This window comes from Oncorhynchus mykiss, chromosome 2 (genome assembly GCF_013265735.2).
Source record: "Oncorhynchus mykiss isolate Arlee chromosome 2, USDA_OmykA_1.1, whole genome shotgun sequence".
Classification (NCBI taxonomy): domain Eukaryota; kingdom Metazoa; phylum Chordata; class Actinopteri; order Salmoniformes; family Salmonidae; genus Oncorhynchus; species Oncorhynchus mykiss.
The window spans coordinates 43,056,455-43,078,973 of NC_048566.1; the positions used below are offsets into that span (position 1 = coordinate 43,056,455).

The window sequence follows — 22,519 nt, forward strand, 5'->3', positions numbered from 1 at the left end:
ACTCTCAAATTCATAGAGCTATGTCTGCATGGACTGACCATCCATGACGTCAAAATTATAGAATTAACCAGTTGAGGCTGTACAGCTTTTGTTTCAAATTACATTGTTTACAAACACTGGAGTAAAACAGCTTATATTTTCAGTTCTGATGGAGTATGACAATTGACCTAAGATCATGAGACAATATGTTATATTCTTCAATAATCAATGGATTATTATTATATATACCATTAATTTAAGTCTAAAAATGGAAGTTCAATTGCAGGTTGCCCCTCTAAGTTTTTTTCAAGGTACATCAAAAAGGGGAACTCTTCTCAGTAAGCAAAATGAATTCAAATGTATTTTCAACATATTGTGCTCATTGGGTTCTGCAATTTCTGCATGCAATGGATCAGACATCACACTCTCACACATATGCAACAACTTTATGCTATCCAAAGAGGAGACAACAGACCTACCCAAAACACACTGAATAAAGAAAGTATTAGAGACAATGGTTTAAATTCTTTTTTTTTATCAATACACTTGAAAATGACAAATCATTTAAATTAAATACATTATTAACTTAACTTTAAACTCAAACACAAATAGTTTACAGACCATTCAAAGTGCCATTTTATTCCCAAGCCTGAGGTTCTTTAAAATACAAATCGAGAAACAGCAAAGACCTGCATTTTGGCCACATTTTCAGGGACCAAAGCCATTCCTTCAACATTGGCACTTTTACATTGGTTTAAAAAAAGGAAATCTGTCCCTGACATCTGCAATAAATTAATTTAATGAACAGTAAACTGTATGTACAACTCAGACTCATTAGTCCTTTATCCCTTCACTTTAAATATAATCTCAGAATGAATGAAACTTAGTTATAAAAATATTAATTAAAGGGCCAGCAATGTTTTAATTTGTGTTAGGGGCAAGCGAGGGTAGCGGGTTGTAGAAGAATAAACTATTGCACTTTCATCCAATTTTGGAGAAAAGACACTGATGGGGATACAATACGAGCAAAATAAACATACCCGCATCTGCAATACTGTTCACCTTACATACAGTCAAACAAACAAACATATGGTGCTTTGAAAAAGTACGTTTGCACATTTTTCATACTGAATTTGATCAGATCTTCAACCAAAACCTAATATTAGATCATGGGAACCTGAGTGAACAAATAACACAACAATTACATACTTATTTCATAAACAAAGTTATGCAACACCCAATGCCCGTGTGAAAAAGTAATTCCCCCTTACACTCAAGAACTGCTTGTGACACCTTTAGCTACAATGACTCCAACCAAACGCTTCCTGGAGTTGTTGATCAGTCTCTCATGTCACTGTGGAGGAATTTTGGCCCACTCTTCCATGCAGAACTGCTTTAACTCAGCGACATGTGTGAGTTTTCAAGCATGAACTGCTCATTTAAAGTCCTGCCACATCTCAATTGGGATTAGGTCTGGACTTTTGACTAGGCCATTCCAAAACTTCAACTGTGTTGCTTTTTAGCCATTGATTGTGTGTTTTGGATTATTGTCTTGCTGCATGACCCAGCTGTGCTTCAGTTTCAGCTCACAGACAGTCTGACATTCTCCTGTAGAATTCACTGATACAGCAAGTATTTCGCTACACTCGCAATAACATCTGCTAAATATGTGTATGTGACCAATAACATTTTATTTGATACAGAGCATAATTTATGGTTCCTTCCTTCTATTACGGCAAGTCATCCAAGTGCTTCCAGGTGTTTTTTTTGTGGCAAATTTAAGTCAAATGTAATCCAAAACAGTCAAGTCTACTTGAAAATGGCTAAAAAGCAACAACATTGAAGTTTTGGAATAGCCTAGTCAAAGTCTAGACCTAACCCCAATTGAGATGTTGTGGCAGGAATTGAAAGGAGCAATTCATGCTTGAAGACCCACATATGTCACTGAGTTAAAGCAGTTCTGCATGCAAGAGTGGGACAAAATTCTTCCACAGCGATGTGAGACACTGATCAACAACTACAGGAAGCATTTGGTTGCAATCATGGCAGCTAAAGTTGGCACAACCAGGAGTTTTTTTTATTTTACCTTTATTTAACCAGGCAAGTCAGTTAAGAACTGATTCTTATTTTCAATGACGGCCTAGGAACAGTGGGTTAACTGCCTGTTCAGGGGCAGAACAACAGATTTGTACCTTGTCAGCTCAGGGGTTTGAACTTGCAACCTTCCAGTTACTAGTCCAACGCTCTAACCACTAGGCTACCCTTATTGAGTGTAAGGGGGCAATTCATTTTTCACACAGGGGAATAGGTGGTAACTTAGGTAACTTTGTTATTTAAATAAATAAAATAAGTATACATTTGTTTGTTATTTGTAAACTGGTGTTCCCTTGATCTAATATTAGATTATGGTTGAAGATCTGCTAGTTCAGTATCCAAAACATGTAAAAATAGAGAAAATCCAAAAAGGGGGCAAATACCTTTTCAGGGCACTGCATTTCTACCCACCGGAATACCCATAATGGCCACAGGTGTCAGCTACTCACAAAGACCTGGTGACCACAAACTCTAAAATACCATGAATCACTCATGCTTTACAACATGCATGCACACACCTGCAATGCCTCCAAAAAAACCACAAAAACATTCAACCTGTCTCCAATTTCGCACCTGAGGACTCACACCTGGGTTCTGTACCCACTGTCAGAATAGCCTCAGATGCCGTAAAGAAGTAAAATGTGCCAATGTAAGCCCAGGGGGGAAGAGCAGAGAAGGCATGTGTTCCAAATTCATAGCAAACAGAAAGAGGGCATTGCAACATTACTTGATTCCAGATCGGAAAAAAAGTGAGAAAGAACACTTTCACTGCAGGCTTATACAGTACACACACACACACACACACACACACACACACACACACACACACACACACACACACACACACACACACACACACACACACACACACACACACACACACACACACACACACACACACACACACACTGCACTAACTTTCAAACTCTCTACCATCTTATCTCAGGTCATCTTCATCTCCAAGCAGTTTGGAGATACTGTAATAAACACAATGAAATCCATTATTTTCCAAATATAAAGTATTTTGTAAAAGGGGGGAAGTATTCAAAATGAGGCATTTAGTCCAACAGCCTGGCTGCATCTGGCTTGAGTGATGGCATTGTAGTGAATTCATTAATGTGTTTGTCAGACGGTCTGTGTCTGAAGAGTGTTTGTCTAAGAATGTGTGTAAATATGTGTAACTATACAGTAGCGTGATATGTGTTCATAAGTCTGTAGTGGAAGTAGCTGAGCACTATTTTGAAAAGCTTTGAAGTTTGCAAAAAAAATATTTGAACAGGCAGGGTAGGGGAGGCGGGACAAATCTTCTCTCTTTGCAAGATGTACATATCTTCTTACATTCTTTGCAATTCTGAAAGATGGAGTGTTGGTATAAGCATTATTTCAGATCTCACTTATACATTAGAATGTATATTTCTGATTATGTGTGTGCGTTTGTGTTTCTGTGAGCGTTGACACGCAGGTCAGGAGTTGTCCACCACTTGGTGTGGCAGGGTGACCGAGGAGCCGTTGATGAAGGATCCCTGTTTTTCTCTACCCTTCAGAAAGTAGGTAAGCAGCTCTCCTTTCCCCTTCACAAAGATGGGTCCCCTCCTCACAAAACGGAATCCGTACTCCTTCAAGATGTGGTAGCAATCTTCCACCACCTGGGGGAAGCAGAATCACATTGAATTTTAGGTGATTAATCTCAATATGCATACAGATCCAGCCAACACATGTTTTCTGCCCAGATTTGGTAATCCACTTAAAGATATTCCCTGATGTCACATCCCACGATCTAAATAGTAATCAAACAAAGTAGGATTATTATTGTGTTATTATAGCCATCTGGGAGACAATGGCTGCATTCCAGGCCGACTACATTTCAGTCAACCAATGGTTTCATGCCACATCATCGACTGCGCAGTCGGGTATCAGATTGCTATATGTGGGTTTGAGATCTTGCAGGTGACTGCAATGCATCAATCATTGTAGGCTATCAAGTGTTCCTGCTCAGTCCTCACCTGAAATCAGGTACATCAACGACCTTACGGGCCAATGCGCTACAGCTATAACTGATTGTCTGGTTGTCACCTCACTACTTATCACATCCTGCATCTCGTCGCACCCTGTTATGGAGACTTACCTGGATGTTACCCATAACCCCTGTGGACTCCATGCGACTGGCCACATTCACAGTGTTGCCCCAGATGTCATAGTGAGGCTTCCGGGCGCCAATCACTCCTGCCAGCACCCCCCCTTTATTCAAACCTGGGGAGAGGAGGAAGTATGGGATACATGATATGCATGCAGTACAAAACTAGGACACTTTCTCCATTCTCTTCTCACCTTAAAATATATGGCTGAAAGGTTAGCACTGACCTATGCGTAGCATAAAGTTGTTGAAGGACTGGTAGTTGATGTTCATGAGCGTGACCTTCATGGCCAGAGCAAAGTCAGCCAGATCTGCCAAATGCTGCCAGCGCTCTCTGTCAGTCAGCTCCTCTTTCTGCACAACAGAGCCCTCTACCTTAACCATCTTCATCACCATCATCAAGTTAAGTGAATTAATTTGATCACCACCACCACCGCCACCACCACGATCATCATCACCCATAAAATTAGAGGGTAAAACATCAGTACTTAAAGCTCTAGATCACATTTCTGACCTGCTACCACAAACAGTAGAAGATGCTCTAGACTGAGTTCATCAGGAGTTCTGCTGTTTAGCTATAGGAGTTCACATGATTATGTCATACTATAGGAGTTTACCTAATATAGTTTACACGGCTAGTTTAAGCCTCCCCTGACCCAGACCCATTGGCTGATGACCATGATAATGAGCTGACCTTCAGACAGGCGTAGCCGTTGCTGACGTTGGGAGTGACACCTGATGCTGCCATGTAGGTGCTGCCAATGGTTTTGATTTTGGTGATGCAGCGGAACTGAGACTCGTCCAGGAGCTGTCAGAGGTTAAAGGTCACGGGTTGAAAGGTCAAGTCTCAAAGTGTTGGGCAGCATCTTTAATTCCTATACAGTGGCATGCATCGGGAATAGGGAGTAATAACATACAGTACCTCCATTGTTATAGCATGCTAGTTCCAACATTTGCACGACTGTTACAAGTCACAAAATGAAATTATGCATTCATGAGCTTCTTACACTGTCAAAATCGGAGATGATTTCGTTTAGGAACCTGAGGCACTCAATCCCCCCGTTGTTGATGCTCTCCTCTGTGTAGAAGTCCGAGAAGTTGGGGATGGAGGCGAACATCACCCCAATCTCATCATATGACTGGCTGTACAGCTCCTGGAAGGGGCATACATTTCGGATTAACAGACATAGATAACTCAAGAGTATAACTCCAGCTGTAACCATTGCAATAGCTAAACAAACCTTACCTGTTATGCCCTGATCTGTTTCACCTGTCCTTGTGATTGTCTCCACCCCCTCCAGGTGTCGCTTATTTTCCCCAGTGTATTTATCTCTGTGTTTCCTGTCTCTCTGTGCCAGTTCGTCTTGTATGTTTCCAAGTCAACCAGCGTTTTCCCCGTTCTGCTTTTTGCATTCTCATTTTTCTAGTCCTCCCGGTTTTGACCCTTGCCTGTTTCTGGACTTTCTACCTGCCTGCCTGACCACGAGCCTGTCTGCCAATCTGTACCTCCTGGACTCTGATCTGGTTTTTACCTTTTCGCCTGTCCACATACCATTCTCTTGCCTACCCCTTTGGATTAATAAACATTGTATGACTCCAACCATCTGCCTCCTGTGTCTGCATTTGGGTCTCTCCTTGTGCCTTGATAGTACCACTGTGATAACATGGGGGCTGATCACCGCACACAGTGACCGTGGCTGATACCTCTTTCTCAACTTCAGGAACTATACATGTATTGGTCCCACTTCACATTGACTGCCTTAAAACCTATGTATTTACTAGGGCTGGCACAATTACCATATAACCAATGGCTATGGATGAACACCATCATGACAATTAAATAACTGTCATATCCATTAAATAAATATATATACACGTTTGGAAAAAACCTACTCATTGAACGTTTTTTCTTTATTTTTTACTATTTTCTACATTGTAGGATAATAGTGAAGACATCAAAACTATGAAATAACACATATGGAATCATATAGTAAGCAAACAAGTGTTAAACAAATCAATTTATATTACTTAAAGTAGCCACCCTTTGCCTTGATAACAGCTTTGCACATTCTTGGCATTCTCTCAACCAGCTTCATGAGGTAGTCACCTGGAATGTATTTCAATTAACAGGTGTGCCTTGTTAAAAGTTAATTTGTGGAATTTCTTTCCTTAATGAGTGGTGTTGTGACAAGTTAGGGGTGGTACACAGTAGATAGCCCTATTTGGTAAAAGACCAAGCCAATATTATGGCAAGATAAGCTCAAATAAGCAACAAGAAACAACAGTACGTCATTACTTTAAGACATGAAGGTCAGTCAATCTGGAAAACTGCAAGACCTTTCAAAGTTTCTTCAAGTGCAGTCGCAAAAACCATTAAGCGCTATGATGAAACTGGCTCTCGTGAGGACCGCCACAGGAAAGGAAGACCCACAGTTACCTCTGCTGCAGAGTATAAGTTAATTAGAGTTAACTGCACCTCATATTGCAGCCCAAATAAATGTAACAGACACATCTCATCAACAACTGTTCAGAGGTGACTGCATGAATCAGGCCTTCGTGGTCGAATCGCTGCAAAGAAACCACTACTAAAAGACGCCAATAATAAGAGACTTGCTTCAGCCAAGAAACACGAGTAATGGACATTAGACCGGCAGAAATCTGTCCTTTGGTCTGATGATTACAAATTTGAGATTTTTGTCTCTAGCCGCCGTGTCTCTGTAAAACTCAGAGTTGGTGAACGAATGATCTCCGCATGTGTTGTTTCCACCTTGAAGCATGGAGGAGGTGTGATGGTGTGGAGGTGCTTTGCTGGTGACACTGTCTGTGATTTATTTAAAATTCAAGGCACACTTAACCAGCATGGCTACCACAGCATTCTGCAGCGATACGCCATCCCATCTGGTTTGCGCTTAGTGGTACTATCATTTGTTTTTCAACAGGACTATGACCCAACACACCTCAAGGCTGTGTAAGGGCTATTTGACCAAGAAGGAGAGTGATGGAGTGCTGCATCAGATGACGTGGCCCCCACAATCACTCGACCTCAACCCAATTGAGATGGTTTGCGATGAGTCTTCCCAAACATGCTCAGCATGTGTGGGAACTCCTTCAAGACTGTTGGAAAACATTCCCGGTGAAGCTGGTTGAGAGAATGCCAAGTGTGTGCAAAGCTGTCATCAAGGAAAAGGGTGGTTACTTTGAAGAATTTCAAATAGAAATTATATTTTGATTTGTTTAACACTTTTTTGCTTACTACATGATTCCATATGTGTTATTTCATAGTTTTGATGTCGGCCATTCGTGCAGTTGAGTCAGTTTCTGCTGTTAACATGCACTCTACAACGTGATGAAACTTTGTTGCTCCTTGCTGAAACATGCAAGGTGTTGTAGCAAACAAGGCTTCGGTTGCCTAGGCAACACCCCACTCCCTGCAGCAGCAGCACAATGCAGTTAGGAGCAGAGGAGAAAATGTGCCTTTAAAAAATATATATACACTGAGTGTACAAAACATTAGGGACACCTTCTCTTTCCATGACAGACTGACCAGGTGAATCCAGGTGAAAGCTATGATCCCTTGTTGATATCACCAGTTAAATCCACTTCAAATCAGTGTAGATGAAGGTGAAGGAGACAGGTTAAAGAAGGATTTTTAAGCCTTGAGACATGGTTTGTGTATGTGTGCCATTCAGAGGGTGAATGGGCAAGACAAATATTTAAGTGCCTTTGAACATGGTATGGTAGTAGGTGCCAGGCTCACCGGTTTGAGTATGTCAAAAACTGCAACACTGCTGGGTTTTTCACGCTCAACAATTTCCTGTGTGTATCAAGAATGCTGCACAACCCAAAGGACATCCAGCCAACTTCACACAACTGTGGGAAGTATTGGAGTCAACATGGGCCAGCATCCCTGTGGAACACCTTCGACACCATGTAGAGTCCAGGCTGTTCTGAGAGGAAAAGGGGGTGCAACTCAATATTAGGAAGGGGTTCCTAATGTTTTGTACACTTAGTGTTCACATGTTTCGTACATCTATTATAACTGTTTTGCTATTCGAACGGTTATAACGGTGAACACGTTTATTTGGCTGACTAATAACTGTCATCCAAAATTCTACCGTCTCAGCCCTATAATTTACATTGTTGCTACGTGGTAGGTGCGGTCAGGGCTATAAAGTGTGACAATTCTGGTCACATATGGTCCTAAATGCATTTACAGGGTTACATATTACTTTCAAGGACACAACGTGTGCTTCAGAAGTAGCTAGAATACTTCAAGGCCCAATATACATTAGGCTATATCTTAATCGATGAAAAAAAAATATTTTCAGTGCTATCAAATGACATTTTTTAATTTAGAGCTCTGGGTTTTTATATAATTTTGCATATTTTTTTATACTGAATGTTATCAGACCAAAACCTAATATTACATAAGGGGAACCTGAATTTACAAAAAAAAAAAAAATGGATACGACCCCAAACCATCACACTACCGCCACCATGCTTGAATGTTGGTTTGAGGTTCTTACTGTGGAATGCAGTGTTTGATTTTCGCCAGGCATAATGGGACCCATGTCGTCCAAAAAGTTGATTCATGTTTGCCAAAACACAACTGGAAGATCATCAAGACTCTTGGGAGAATGTTATATGGACAGATGACTGAAAAGTATAACTTTAGTCAACTTTTTGGACGACATAGGTCCCATTATGTCTGGCAAAAACCAAACGCTGCATTCCACAGTAAGAACCTCATAACAACGGTCAAGCAGGTAGTGGGATGGTTTGGGGATGCTTTGCTGCCTCAGGACCTGGACGACTTGCCTTAATAGAACAAACCATTAATTTTGCTCTGTATCAGATCATTCTACAGTCTGTGAGCTGAAGTACAACTGGGTCATGCAGCAAGATGAGAATCCAAAAAACACAAAGCCTACATGAAAATGGCTAAAAGGCAAACAAGTCAACATTTTTGAATGGCCTACTCAAAGTCCAGACTGGATCCCAATTGGGATATTGTGGCAGGACTTGAAAAAAGCACTTCATGCTTGAAAACCCACAAATGTTGCTGAATTACAGCAGATCTGCATGGAAGAGTGGAACAAAATTCCTCCACAGCGACGTGAGAGACTGATAATCAACTACAGGAAGTGCTTGGTTTGAGTCATTGCAGCTAATGGTGGCACAAGCAGTTGCTGAGTGTGAGTGGGAATTACTTTTTCACACAGGGGAAATGGGTGTTGCATAACTTTATTACATAAATAAAATAAGTATGTAATTGTTGTGTTATTTGTTCACTCAGGTTCCATTTATCTAGTATTAGGTTTTGGTTGAATATCTGTATAAAAAATATGCAGTATAAAAAATATGCAATAGTAGAGAATGTGCAATAGTAGAGAAAATTAGAAAGGGCAAATACTTTTTTGTGGCACTGTATATTTACCATGAAGGGGGAACCAGGTACTGCTTCTACAGTAGTAAAGCTGTCTCACCTCGTCCCTTTTCTTGGAGCCCAGGAAGTGGCGTGCTACGTGCTCTGGCAGCATGTTAGTGACCAGCGCCTCGTTCCAGCGCCTCATCTCATACACCTTCTCCTTCTGCTCATGGACCTCAATCTTCCACAAGAACAGAGTACGGGCTAGCTTCTCCACCTAAAGTCAGGGACATGGTGGCAGGAGACAGGAAATAGGTTCAAATAGAGGTGGGGAGGTTAACAAGAATGGAGAGGAAGCAGAACATGTGTAAAATAGAGAAGCTAGTGATGACTTAGTGAGGTTGGAAGGTATATAACTAGTAGATTTCTGCCACAGCAACTTACATGTCGAGAAAAGTAGTAGAAACTGATCATCATGATGAAGATCATCACAGTCATGGCATATTTGGAGGGAACCAGGTAAGACCTAAAAACAGAGCACAGATATAATCAGAAATCACCGGCATGCTCACATTGTTTACAGAACAGCAATATCACACTAAATATGGCAATCAGAGTTGCGGTTCATTTCATTTCAATTCAGTCAACTGAAATTCCAATTACAGTTTTACTAATTGAAAATAAATGATGACCACACATCCATAAACTGATGACCACCACCCACACCTGTTCTACAGCTTATAACACCACAACCACATCCACCTGTAGTCCTGGAAGCGGGCCATATCGTAGCGGTCAAATATGTCCCTCCAGCTGTAGATGTTGACGATGCCCGTCGCTATGGTGATGAGGAGCATGAGTGTGACCTTGACCATGTGGCTGACCTGCACCAGCATGGTGGTCGCCATGAGTGCCAGCACAGCGATGTAGCTGTAGTACTTGGGGTTGTCCAGACAGCCCTCTGCCCCGGATTGGACAACAGAGGAAGGAGGGGCAATTGTGGCGTTTCCCGAGGGACGGGGACAGCTCAGCTACAGGGCGTGGACAGAGAGGGGATAGAGGCCAAATGTCAATGCAAGGCCCGAGCCACCACTCAATCGAGTTCTAGTGCTTCCTCCAAACTTACCTGGACCCCTTTTAAAAATCCTTGGTTTCACTCCCATCTTGTGGCTTTATTATGAATTTAAAACATTTAACTGCAATGGTATGCATGCATGTCAATACCAAAAACGGACCCTTAAGCAAACCATGGTTTATGGGAAGGCTTGTGTGTTGGCATGCTACTGCATAATTCAACACCAGAAAGCCATTGTTCTCAGTGTTGTGATTTTTTTTTCTACTGGACTAACGATGAACGTTTCTCACCATGTCCACAATGTCGGCCATGGTGAGGATGAAGATTGCTGCCATGGCCCATGTGTTCCGTGCCCAGCGGGTGTGGTCGATCCATGTGGAGAAAGACACCAGCCTCTTAGGGAAAACCTAGGAGGAAAAATAACATGTTGGTCATCAACAGAAATATCATTAACCAGTCACGTGAACTACCAGTAATATATATCATCATCATCATCATCATCATCATCACCACCACCATTGTTGTATTTTGAGTAATGTTTTACAACACTCTTTTATGACACCTGTGGTATATGTGGGGCAATGGCGGAACATGAAAAACGTTTTAACTATGATTGATGGTGACGGCCGTCTTTGCTCGCTGTAACCAACAAAGTAATACAATTGTAATCATCATCGTTATCAGGTTCAGTTTTCAAACGCATCGTCAGATGGAAACCATAGTAGAGGTCAGGGTATTTCTCCGAGTGAGTTTGTACAGATGAAGATTATTCATTTGCGCCAGTTTGCTACAGCATTAAAAAAAAAAGAAGAAATGATTATGTGGATTATAGTTATTGGACATTTCTGTCGGGATTGATGCATTTCTCATAAGAGAAAATCAAGTCTGAAATGTCAAAGTGGTAAACTCCAGAAGCATTTCTAAACCTCAAATACACTACAAGTTGTACATTTCCTGCATTGCAGGAAAGTTCTCCTGCAACAGTAGGCCATCATTGTAAATAATAATTTGTTCTTAACTAACTTGCCTAGTTAAATAAAGGTGAACTTAAAACAGGGTGTTCAGAGCCTACATCTGTACTATTAGTGACTTTCATGTTAGTGACAGTACAGTATACTACTATATAGTGCTGTATCTGTCAACGGTCATTTCAGATGAGCTGTGACAAACCGAGGACGAGACATATTGGTTTTCCTCATTGAACCATCAATCATGCCATTAGGAGTCATACATCAGTCCAACCAGAGGGCTTCTCTATGAACATCTATGATGTGCAGGGATTGATTTTTCCATAGATAAAGAATAGTCACTGGAGTGGAACTACTGTCGCGCGAGGGGACTCAGATATCCAAGGTTAAATCTGATCTCATTGGGTACAGTACATTCTCTCAGCAGCTGAACAATAACCTGGTCCATTTAGCTTCAAGTAAAAGCATTTCATTATGTAGCACTAAAAGCTCTTTTTAAATGGTTCTGGGGTGAATTGTATATGTGAGTGTGTGTGGTTTCTGGTGTTCATGTGGTTGACATTGTATTGTAACAGGCACAGACATGTCGACATGGACATGCATTTCGCCCTCGATATAGTAGTTGTTTATCTGTTTGTTTATGTGTGTACAGTGCATTCGGAAAGTATTCAGACCACTTCCCTTTTTCCACATTTTGTGACCTTATATTTTTATATTATATTTTTCCTCATTTCCTCAATCTACACACAATATAAATTGTTGTAAATATATATATATAAAAAAAACAGAAATACCTTATTCTAAAATAGATTGTTAACTAGGCAAGCCAGTTAAGAACAAATTGTTATTTACAATGACGGCCTACCCCGGCCAAACCAGACGACGCTGGGCCAATTGTGCGCCGCCCTATGGGACTCCCAATCACAGCCGGTTGTGATACAGCCCGGGATTGAACCAGGGTCTGTAGTGATGCCTCTAACATTGAGATGCAGTGCCTTAGACCACTGCGCCACTCGGGAGCTAATTTACATAAGTACTCAGACCCTTTGTTATGAGACACGAAATAGGTGCTCAGGTGCATTCTGTTTCCATTGATCATCCTTGAGATGTTTCTACAACCTGTTTGGAGTCCACCTGTGGTAAATTCAACTGATTGGGCATGATTTGGAAAGGCACAAATCTGTCTATATAAGGTTCCACAGTTGACAGTGCATGTCAGAGCAAAAACCAAGCCATGAGGTCAAAGGAATTGTCTGTAGAGCTTCGAGACAGGATTGTGTCGAGGCACAGATCTGGGGAAGGGTACCAAAACATTTCTGCAGCAATGAAGGTCCCCAAAAAACAGAGAGGCCTCCATCATTCTTAAATGGAAGAAATGTGGAACCACCAAGACTCTTCCTAGAGCTGACCGCCCGGCCAAACTGAGCAATCGGGGGAGAAGGGCCTTGGTCAGGGAGATGACCAAGAACCCGATGATCATTCTGACAGAGCTCCAGAGTTTCTCTGTGGAGTTGAGAAAACCTTCCAGAAGGACAACCATCTCTGCAGCACTCCACCAATCAGGTCTTTATGGTAGAGTGGCCAGATGGAAGCCACTTCTCAGTAAAAGACACATGACAGCCCGCTTGGAGTTTTCCAAAAGGCACCTAAAGGACTCACAAGATTCTCTAGTTCTTTGTCATTATAGGGTATTGTGTGCAGATTGATGAGGAGAAACATTTTCATAAATTTTAGAATAAGGCTGTAACTTAACAAAATGTTGAATATGCCAAGGGGTCTGAATACTTTCTGAATGCACTGTATTTGTGTGTGTCTGTGTGTGTGTGTGTGTGTGTGTGTGTGTGTGTGTGTGTGTGTGTGTGTGTGTGTGTGTGTGTGTGTGTGTGTGTCTGTGCGCACACGGTGCACGGATACAGTGCATGGGGTCCAAAACCCTTGTGGGCAATGTGAGGATGGGGGAGGTGTGTTGCTGTTAGGGTGATAGTAGCAGTCGATAGTGGTAGCTACATAACTGTCTGTAGCAGTCAATAAATGTGACTTTCCATGACCTGGCTCATGAAGTCAGATCAAAAGTGCTGATGCGTGACAAAAGAACGAACGTATGGGGTGCTGATTAGACACATTCTTTACCACATTCAGCTTGCATAACATTGGGAGTGTATGTACACATCAAATGCACAGCATCATGAGATGCTTAGCACATCTAAGTTATTTAACTACGATCCACTATCACAACTACGTTATTTTTAGTCAAGAGTATACCACAACAAATATCTTCATATCTACAGATTTATTATGTTGTGGAAAATGTTCTATGATAAAATATGATTTGGCTGTGGGTTAACTGTTGCTCGCTCTGAAAGGCTTGCTTCTCTTTGGTTGGATGTTGAGCAAAGTGTGATAGTGGAGTGGGGGGGAAGGGGCACTCACTCGAGGGAAGATGGCCGCCAGAGAGCAGACAGTTAGGATGAGCAGCAGGACCTCTCCCACAGCTAGGGTCACGTAGTTTGCTATCATCCTGTCAACCGCAAGACCACACAGAACATAAGGAACACGAGAGAGAGAGAGAGAGAGAGAGAGAGAGAGAGAGAGAGAGAGACAGAGACAGAGACAGAGACAGAGACAGAGACAGAGAGAGTGTTTAGGTGCACTCACCGAGGGTCTATGAGGACCTCCATGGCTGCAGTGAACAAGAGCACTACACAGGAACAGCTGAAGGCAGCTCCGCTCTGCTTCTCCTTTTCTACAGAGTAGCGGGTCTCCAGCTCAGGGTCCACAAAGCGCAGGGACAGACGGTTGGTGCGTTTCCCCTTCAAACTGACAGGGCAGAGGGAGGGTTCACACGGTCTGTCTACTCACATAACCATAGGATTCATACCTGGCTGCACAGGGTTCACTCACACACCCTCTGCTACTGGTTGTTTCTCTATGACTATCACACACACACGCATACATAGATACACACAGGCTGGCAAAATTCTGTGAATTTAAAATAAATTCCCTGGTTTTCCCAAAATGCCTGGCTGGGGGATTCCCGGAATCAGGAGGGAATAAGCATGAAATCCAGAATCCGCCAAACAGGATTACAGGAAAAGCAGGGAATTTATTTAAAGTTCCTGGAATTTTGTAACCCAACACACACCCTCACTCTCACTCTCTGTCTACTCACGCTTGTACGGTCTCTCTCTCCAGCAGTGCCTCATTGAGCAGTTTGTTGAGCTCCTGTTCGTTCTCTTGCGCATCAATCACCCTCTCGGCCAGGTCCCGCAGTCTTAGCCTCCGCCGAGGGTTGGGGAACGAAGGGTTCACCACCTGGAGTCACAAGGTGGCATTCCTGTTCTGTCATTACACCACCCACTGGATGCACCCCGATTCTCCACACTTCTTCTTGCACACTCCCTCGTGGATTTAACAATGGTCGAAACTCTCTCCAGCCAATACTTACACCAATTCAATGCTTTTAGATCCATGATGGAGAGTGTGCAAGTGCACATTTAATGAGAAGGGTGGAGAATCTGGAAGTAGCCACTCTTCATTCAGGTTTGAAGTGGAGAAGGTAGCACACGTGGAGCAACTCCTGTCTTGGAGACAGCCAACGTGTTTGGAGGTTTTTGTACTAGCCAGCACACCCCTGAATTTACATATCGAGGTCTAAATTATAAGACAATGATGAGTTAATCATTTGAATAGGTGTACTAATCCTAAACTGGAACAAAGGCCTGCACACACTGTGCACTTGTAGGACACAGAGTTGCAATCCTGTGTGTTAGGGGTTACAGTAAAGGTCATATGTTACCCGTGTGTCCAGCTCCTCTGGCTCGTCTGGTGTGGTGCAGGCTGTGTGGACACTTCCATTACACTCAGTGGTGTTGATCAACAATGGAGAGTTCCCATTGGATGACATCACAGACAACTTCTGATAGGAAACGAAGAGACAGGAAGGAGGAGAGAGAGAGAATGTGAGGTGTGTTACAGTGACTGTGGTGTGTTGACAGGAGGAATCTGGAGAGAAGAAAATATTGACATTTTTGTAACGCTTTCTTTTACAGCCTGTTGTAAGCTGTTACTTACCTGGTATTTTCATGGTATTAACTAGGAAGCTACGCTGGTAAATACCTCAAAGAATTCAACTAAATTGGTGACTGGTACCAAAGTTACAGACAAAAGTTATTTCTTAGTAACTACTACCTGGTTGTAAAATAAAGTTTTACAGAGGTTTTATCTCAGTGAGACGAACCTGTAAGAATAAAGGTTGAATAAAACTAGGTGCTGAGGCAATACTCACCACCCCGTTGATGCCGTTCTTTCCCAGGGGGCCCTTGGGCACCACCACCAGGTAGGAGTCGATGCCCCTCTCCTTCAGGTACTCACAGCGGTCCCCCCCGTTCCCCGGCTCCATATCAAACTCCCCGTGCAGACACTCCATGGTGGCTTGGGAGATGTGCACACGCCTGCCACAAAGGTCAGGGGTTATAGGTTATAGGTCAGAGAGCCTGGCATATCAATGGCAGGGCGGGTGGAGGCTGACCCTATGCCCTCCCTATTGCAAACTGAATAATTCCTGCTGTCACCCTCTTATTTGATATACAGTACATCAACATTTCCTTACAGACTTCATAACTTATTGCTAGCAATAATTAATTTTGTATTGGTATGTAGGGTTTGTATTGGGCACAAACACATTTGACAAATATGAGTGCATGAGGCAGGTAAATCTTGCCTGTGCGTCATCTAAGGTTGTTGTAAAGATCTATAAATAGAGTTAGGGAAAATGTAATAACTTAGAAGGGTTTAACCAGTTCCTTCTTACCCCGGTATTCCCCCCGCCTCCATCTTATTGGCCACGGTGACGTCAGTGGACCAGACGTCATACTGCCACCGCTTCTGTCCCAGGACGCCCCCCAGGACAGTGCCAGTGTGTACCCCCACACGCATGTCCACATCTGTCCCGGTCTTCTCACGAACATACCTACAGGACAACCCAGTCACAGAACCAAGAAGAACCACCCTAGCCAGTCTTTCCCCTACCATTTGTTTTGCCTCCAGCACATCACATTATTCCTACTCTATGCGCAAATCTCAAATGACACCCTATTCACCACCACAAGTACAGAAGGACCTCTGAGATGTGAACACGTCTGAAAAGGAAGTCAATTGGAATACTGAAAGGTTTTGACTTAAAAGCACATCAAACCTTTTAAGAAAATATGAATTGTGTTTTATTTTCTCAGCATTTATCCAGATACTATAGATGTCAGACCTTTTTTCAGCACATGAAAGTAATATGTCCTACAGTAGTATACTCCCTTTGACCCTAAGTGGGTGAATATGATGTCCTTTGACACATGCAGCCTATACCACAAACCACTTTAAAGTTTCTACAGTCCACATTTCCATTGGGTGCTACTCACGAAATGGCCTCCACCATGGCCAGGCCCATCATGATGGAGCAGGCAGCGTGGTCCTCTCTGTAGTCTGGCAGGCCACAGATGCAGTAGTAACAGTCTCCCAGGATCTTGATTCTCAATTGGTGGTATTTCTACACAGAAACACACACACAGAAACACACACACACACAGTGAGGTAGTGGAGAGGCTGGAACATTCAAATAAGTGATTTCATCTGTATGTGAAATTATGTGATTATTCATTTAAATTAACTTTCATCTATAAATAAATCTGTTTAAAAGATTAGTATACATGCCAACCAATATACATTTTTAGTCAGTAAGTAATATATTTATGTCTGTGTGTGTGTGTGTGTGAGTGACTCACGGCAGCCAGCTTGTCAAAGCGGGCAAACAGTTCATTGAGGAGCTTGACCAGCTCATGGGCACTGCATGATGATGACAGCTGAGTGAATCCCACAATGTCTGCAAACAAAATACTGCAGGAGAAAGGGGATTTACATGCAGTCATCACGTCATCCTGCCTCTGTGTTATATAACATAGTATACTCTATAAGTTATGTTCTCCTAGCCATAGGTCTATAGTCTTACCTGACGTTTTCGTGGCGATACATGTACATGGTGTTGAACTGCTGCATCTCCTTCTGTCCAGTCTGACTGGCTTCTTTCTTCTTCATGTCCTGTAACATCTCGTCTGCTATATGCTTGGGCAGGATGGACAGCAAGAGACGCTCCTGTGGATGACAGGGAGAGTGGTGAGGTTTCAGTCGATATGACGAGACTCTAAAGAGCCTCAGTAGACGCATGCACAGCTTACAATAAAGGCACTTCATTGTGTGTGATTGGCAGCAGAATCAATCAATGACTCAATCAGAATCAGAAAAGATTCAGTGACCTGATCAAACCACTTTCTATAACAAAGGAAACCGTCAGTTGGAAACTGTCCAAAGGAAACTGTCCGTTGCCATCCCAAATGCCTCCACTTCCATTTATATCTACTTCTATCACCCTTCAACCAATAGATGTGCTCAAACAGTACATACAGTGCATTTGGAAAGTATTCTGACCCCTTGACTTTTTCAACATTTTGTTAAATTACAGCCTTATTCTAAAATAGATTTAAAAAATAACTGTTTCCCCTCATCAATTTACACACAATACCCCATAATGACAGAGCTAAAACAGTTTTTTACGTTTATTTTTGTACATTTTTGCAAATAAAAACCAGAAATACCTTATTTACATAAGTACTCAGACCCATTGTTATGAGACTCGAAATTGAGATCAGGTGCATCCTGTTACCAATGATCATCCTTAAAGATGTTTCTACAACTTGATTGGAGTGCACCTGTGGTAAATTCAATTGATTAGACATGATTTGGAAAGGCACAAACCTGTCTATATAAGGTCCCACAGCTGACAGTGCATGTCAGAGCAAAAATCAAGCCATGAGGTCAAAGGAATTGTCCGTAGAGCTCCGAGACAGGATTGTCTCGAAACACAGATCTGTGGAAGGGTACCAAAACATTGCTGCAGCATTGAAGGTCCCCAAGAACACAGTGACCTCCATCATTATTAAATGGAAGAAGTTTGAAACCACCAAGACTTCCTTGAGCTGGCCCCTCATACAAACTGAACAATCAGGGGAGAAGGGCCTTGGTCAGGGAGGTAACCAAGAACCAGACTGTCACTCTGACAGAGCTCTAATGCTCCTATGTGGAGATGGGAAAACCTTCCAGAAGGACAACCATTTCTGCAGCACTCCACCAATCAGGCCTTTATGGGAGGGTGGCCAGACGGAAGCCACTCCTCAGTAAAAAGGCACATGACAGCCCACTTGGAGTTTGACGAAAGGCACCTAAAGGACTCTCAGACCATGAGAAACAAGATTATCTGGTCTGATGAAACCAAGTTTGAACTCTTTGGCCTGAATGCCAATCGTCGCATCTGGAGGAAACCTGGCACTCTCCCTACGGTGAAGCAAGGTGGTGGAAGCATCATGCAGTGGGGAAATTTAAAAGCGGCAGGGACTAGGAGACTAGTCAGGATCAAGGGAAAGATGAACGGAGCAAAGCGCAGAGAGATTCTTGATGAAACCCTGCTTGAGAGCACTCAGAACCTCAGACTTGGGTGAAGGTTCACCTTCCAACAGGACAACGACCCCACCTTCACAATAAATCCATGATCTATTTTAGAAAATGTAGTAAATTTCAGAAGAACAGAAGAGCATACTCTGATTTTTCCTTATGTTAGGTCCTGATCTGGCTATGCCAAATGGCTGTGGGCTACACTAGTTCATTCAGCAGACAAGATTTGCTTTGAATTCCATGGCATTATTTTATAGTATAAAGAATACAATTGAACAAAGCTGAATAAAATAGAAAGGATATTTTCTCCAAACGATTTGAGGGAGTGCGGACGCGGCTCTTCTGTGATGAGTGGTTAACAAAGAAATAGGTACTCCTATATGCTTAATTTTGAGTTAATATTGTAACTTTAGTTGTTCTACAAACGTTGGGCTATATGATTTGATTGTTAATAAACTCAGCAAAAAAAAGAAATGTTCCTTTTTCAGGACCTGGTCTTTCAAAGATATTTGGATTTTTACAAATTAACTTCACAGATCTTCATTGTAAAGTGTTTAAAAAATGTTTCCAGTGCTTGTTCAATGAACCTTAAACAATTAATGAACATGCACCTGTGGAAGGTTTGTTAAGACACTAACAGCTTAGGCAATTAAGGTCACAGTTATAAAAACTTAGGCCTTTCTACTAATTCTGAAAAACACCAAAAGAAAGATGCCCAGGGTCCCTTTTCATCTGCGTGAACATGCCTTAGGCATGCTGCAAGGAGGCATGAGGACTGCAGATGTGGCCGGGGCAATGAATTGCAATGTCCGTACTGTGAGACGCCTAAGACAACGCTACAGGGAGACAGGATGGACAGCTGATCATCCTCGCAGTGGCAGACCACGTGTAACAACACCTGCACAGGTTTGGTACATCCGAACATCACATCTGTGGGACAGGTACAGGATGGCAACAACAACTGCCCGAGTTACACCAGGAACGTACAATCCCTCCATCAGTGCTTAGACTGTCCACATTCGGCTGAGAGAGGCTGGACTGAGGGCTTGTAGGCCTGTTGTAAGGCAGGTCCTCACCAGACATCACCGGCAACTACGTCGCCTATGGGCACAAACCCATCGTTGCTGGACCAGACAGGACGGGCAAGAAGTGCTCTTCACTGATGAGTCGCTGTTTTGTCTCACCAGGGGTGATATTCGGATTCACGTTTATCGTCGAAGGAATGTTACACCGAGGCCTGTACTCTGGAGTGGGATCGATTTGAAGGTGGAGGATCCGTCATGGTCTGGGGCGGTGTGTCACAACATCATTGGACTGAGCTTGTTGTCATTGCAGGCATCCTCAATGTTGAGCGTTACAGGGAAGACATCCTACTCCCTCATGTGGTACCCTTCCTGCAGGCTCATCCTGAGATGACCCTCCAGCATGACAATGCCACCAGCCATACTGCTTGTTCTGTGTGCGATTTCCTGCAAGACAGGAATGTCAGTGTTTTGCCATGGCCAGCGAAGAAACCAGATCTCAATCCCATTGAGCACGTCTGGGACCTGTTGGATGGGAGGGTGAGGGCTAGGGCCATTCCCCCAGAAATGTCCGGAAACTTGCAGGTGCCTTGGTGGAAGAGTGGGGTAACATCTCACAGCAAGAACTGGCTAATCTGGTGCAGTCCATGAGGAGGAGATGCACTGCAGGACTTAATGTAGCTAGTGGCCACACCAGATACTTACTGTTACTTTTGATTTTGACCCCCTCTTTGTTCAGGGACACATTATATTTATGTTAGTCACATGACTGTGGAACTTGTTCAGTTTATGTCTCAGTTGTTGAATCTTGTTATGTTCATATAAATATTTAAACATGTTAAGTTTTCTGAAAGTAAACACAGTTGACAGTGAGAGGACGTTTCTATTTTTGCAGAGTTTACATTGTAATGCTGCATGATGTGACTCTAATGATGATTTGAAAAAGGTTGCTTGAAATACATGAGCTCTGCTCTGCTTTGTTTATTGTGCAGGCTGTACACACTACATCAGTCACTCATTCACAATTTGATAAGCAATTGATAATGCCTAGAATTTCACAGCAGCATCCCCTTTGCATGCTCCATCAAGTGATCGGGACTTTCTCACAGGCTACAAGTGAAGACAGACACATTGCGGACACAACTGCTTGCGTCCTTACCCAATTCCTAGGTGCATATTGAAGATATTGGAAGAACTGTTCAAATTTACTTTTTGTCAGCCAACAAGATAAGTAGGCATAACAAACAGCAAAAGCACTAGCCTATGTCAATCTACTATTCCCCATAGTACAAAAGTCTACCTATTCTATTCTGTGCGAGTAATAAATATTCCAAACATAGTCTGGGACAGTTGTGGGATGCGATAGATCCCAAAAGAATACAAAAAAAAAAACGTTTTGACGCAATGTGGCTGACGCAACAGATCAGAATGCTTAGCTTAAAATGTTGATAAACTATTAGGGTATTTCTTCACATTATAAGTGCACACATTGCTATACATTGCAATGCACACACAGGCTATAAGTGCAAATGTTCTATTAGCGGAAAACACCATTATCAAAAGCGAACGCAAATGCAATTATGCCTGTAATGCTTTTCTTATAAAGCTGCATTTTTATGGTGAATATTATCTTCCCCAAACTTGAAACTCACAAGCTGCTTACGTATGTATGCCAGTTAGGCTCTACACCCCTTGTAAAGCGGATTAATGTGCTTCATTTTAAGAAGTTATTTGGCTACTTTACCTGTGATACAAACATTATTAAAACATATAGGCCCATGGGCTAGGCTACATGAGGTGTATGACAATGATTTTAAAAAGTAGCAAAAAAAGACTGTTTCTTATGCTGGGCATCATTCAGAATTGATAATATATCATTCACAAGTGATAAGCTAATATTGTATTTACATGTAATAAATAATATATGTGTGAAATTTGTTTTGATTTAGAATGGACCATTATCATGCACCTGTTTCAAAACAAGGGCAGCGGTAAAAATTACATGTCACCTAATGCACTTAAATAGTGAATGGAGGACGCTTTTCCCTGTGGTTTGTTTTCATGCCAGCCAGGTAGGCTATGCTCCTGTTGTAAATATAAGCAATGTGCGCAATATTAGGAAAGTTGAGAAATAAATAGTAGGCCTAGTCTATAGAAAGCTGATGGGAGCCTCCTCTTTTTAGTAGAGGCCATCACTCTGTTTTCTTGCACAATTGCATAGCCTATTGAAACATTGCGCAACATGAGCTCATGGGCTCACATGAAGTGTTTGATTAGATTTTCAAATACTTCTGCATTGATGTCAGAGTGATTAGTGGGACAATACAGTGCTGAGTACTAGGCAGTTAGCACGTTTTGTAGGCTACTAATGACCAGCAGCAGCAT

At 42.3% G+C, this 22,519-nt stretch overlaps 1 protein-coding gene across 3 annotated transcripts in view; it reads right to left on the reverse strand.

Annotated features, from left to right (window-relative positions):
- Window positions 1-497: 497 nt before the first annotated feature.
- The window catches only part of LOC110490105 (adenylate cyclase type 3), a 31,938-nt gene continuing 9,916 nt past the window's right edge, over window positions 498-22,519 (reverse strand). The window contains exons 4-21 of one of the 3 annotated variants that reach the window (XM_036949002.1): window positions 17,617-17,759; window positions 17,393-17,504; window positions 17,030-17,157; window positions 16,429-16,587; window positions 15,904-16,069; window positions 15,415-15,531; window positions 14,788-14,930; window positions 14,274-14,435; window positions 14,049-14,136; window positions 10,941-11,057; window positions 10,338-10,606; window positions 10,020-10,101; window positions 9,694-9,852; window positions 5,215-5,361; window positions 4,902-5,015; window positions 4,435-4,591; window positions 4,199-4,323; window positions 498-3,719 (exon numbers count right to left, since the gene is read on the reverse strand). In XM_036949002.1, the coding sequence (XP_036804897.1) occupies window positions 3,537-3,719; window positions 4,199-4,323; window positions 4,435-4,591; window positions 4,902-5,015; window positions 5,215-5,361; window positions 9,694-9,852; window positions 10,020-10,101; window positions 10,338-10,606; window positions 10,941-11,057; window positions 14,049-14,136; window positions 14,274-14,435; window positions 14,788-14,930; window positions 15,415-15,531; window positions 15,904-16,069; window positions 16,429-16,587; window positions 17,030-17,157; window positions 17,393-17,504; window positions 17,617-17,759 (2,571 nt within the window). In that variant the 3' untranslated portion in view covers window positions 498-3,536. Of the gene's footprint in view, window positions 3,720-4,198; window positions 4,324-4,434; window positions 4,592-4,901; window positions 5,016-5,214; window positions 5,362-9,693; window positions 9,853-10,019; window positions 10,102-10,337; window positions 10,607-10,940; window positions 11,058-14,048; window positions 14,137-14,273; window positions 14,436-14,787; window positions 14,931-15,414; window positions 15,535-15,903; window positions 16,070-16,428; window positions 16,588-17,029; window positions 17,158-17,392; window positions 17,505-17,616; window positions 17,760-22,519 lie in introns of all 3 variants that reach the window. The other 2 variants (XM_036948997.1, XM_021563279.2) reach the window with 2 other exon arrangements.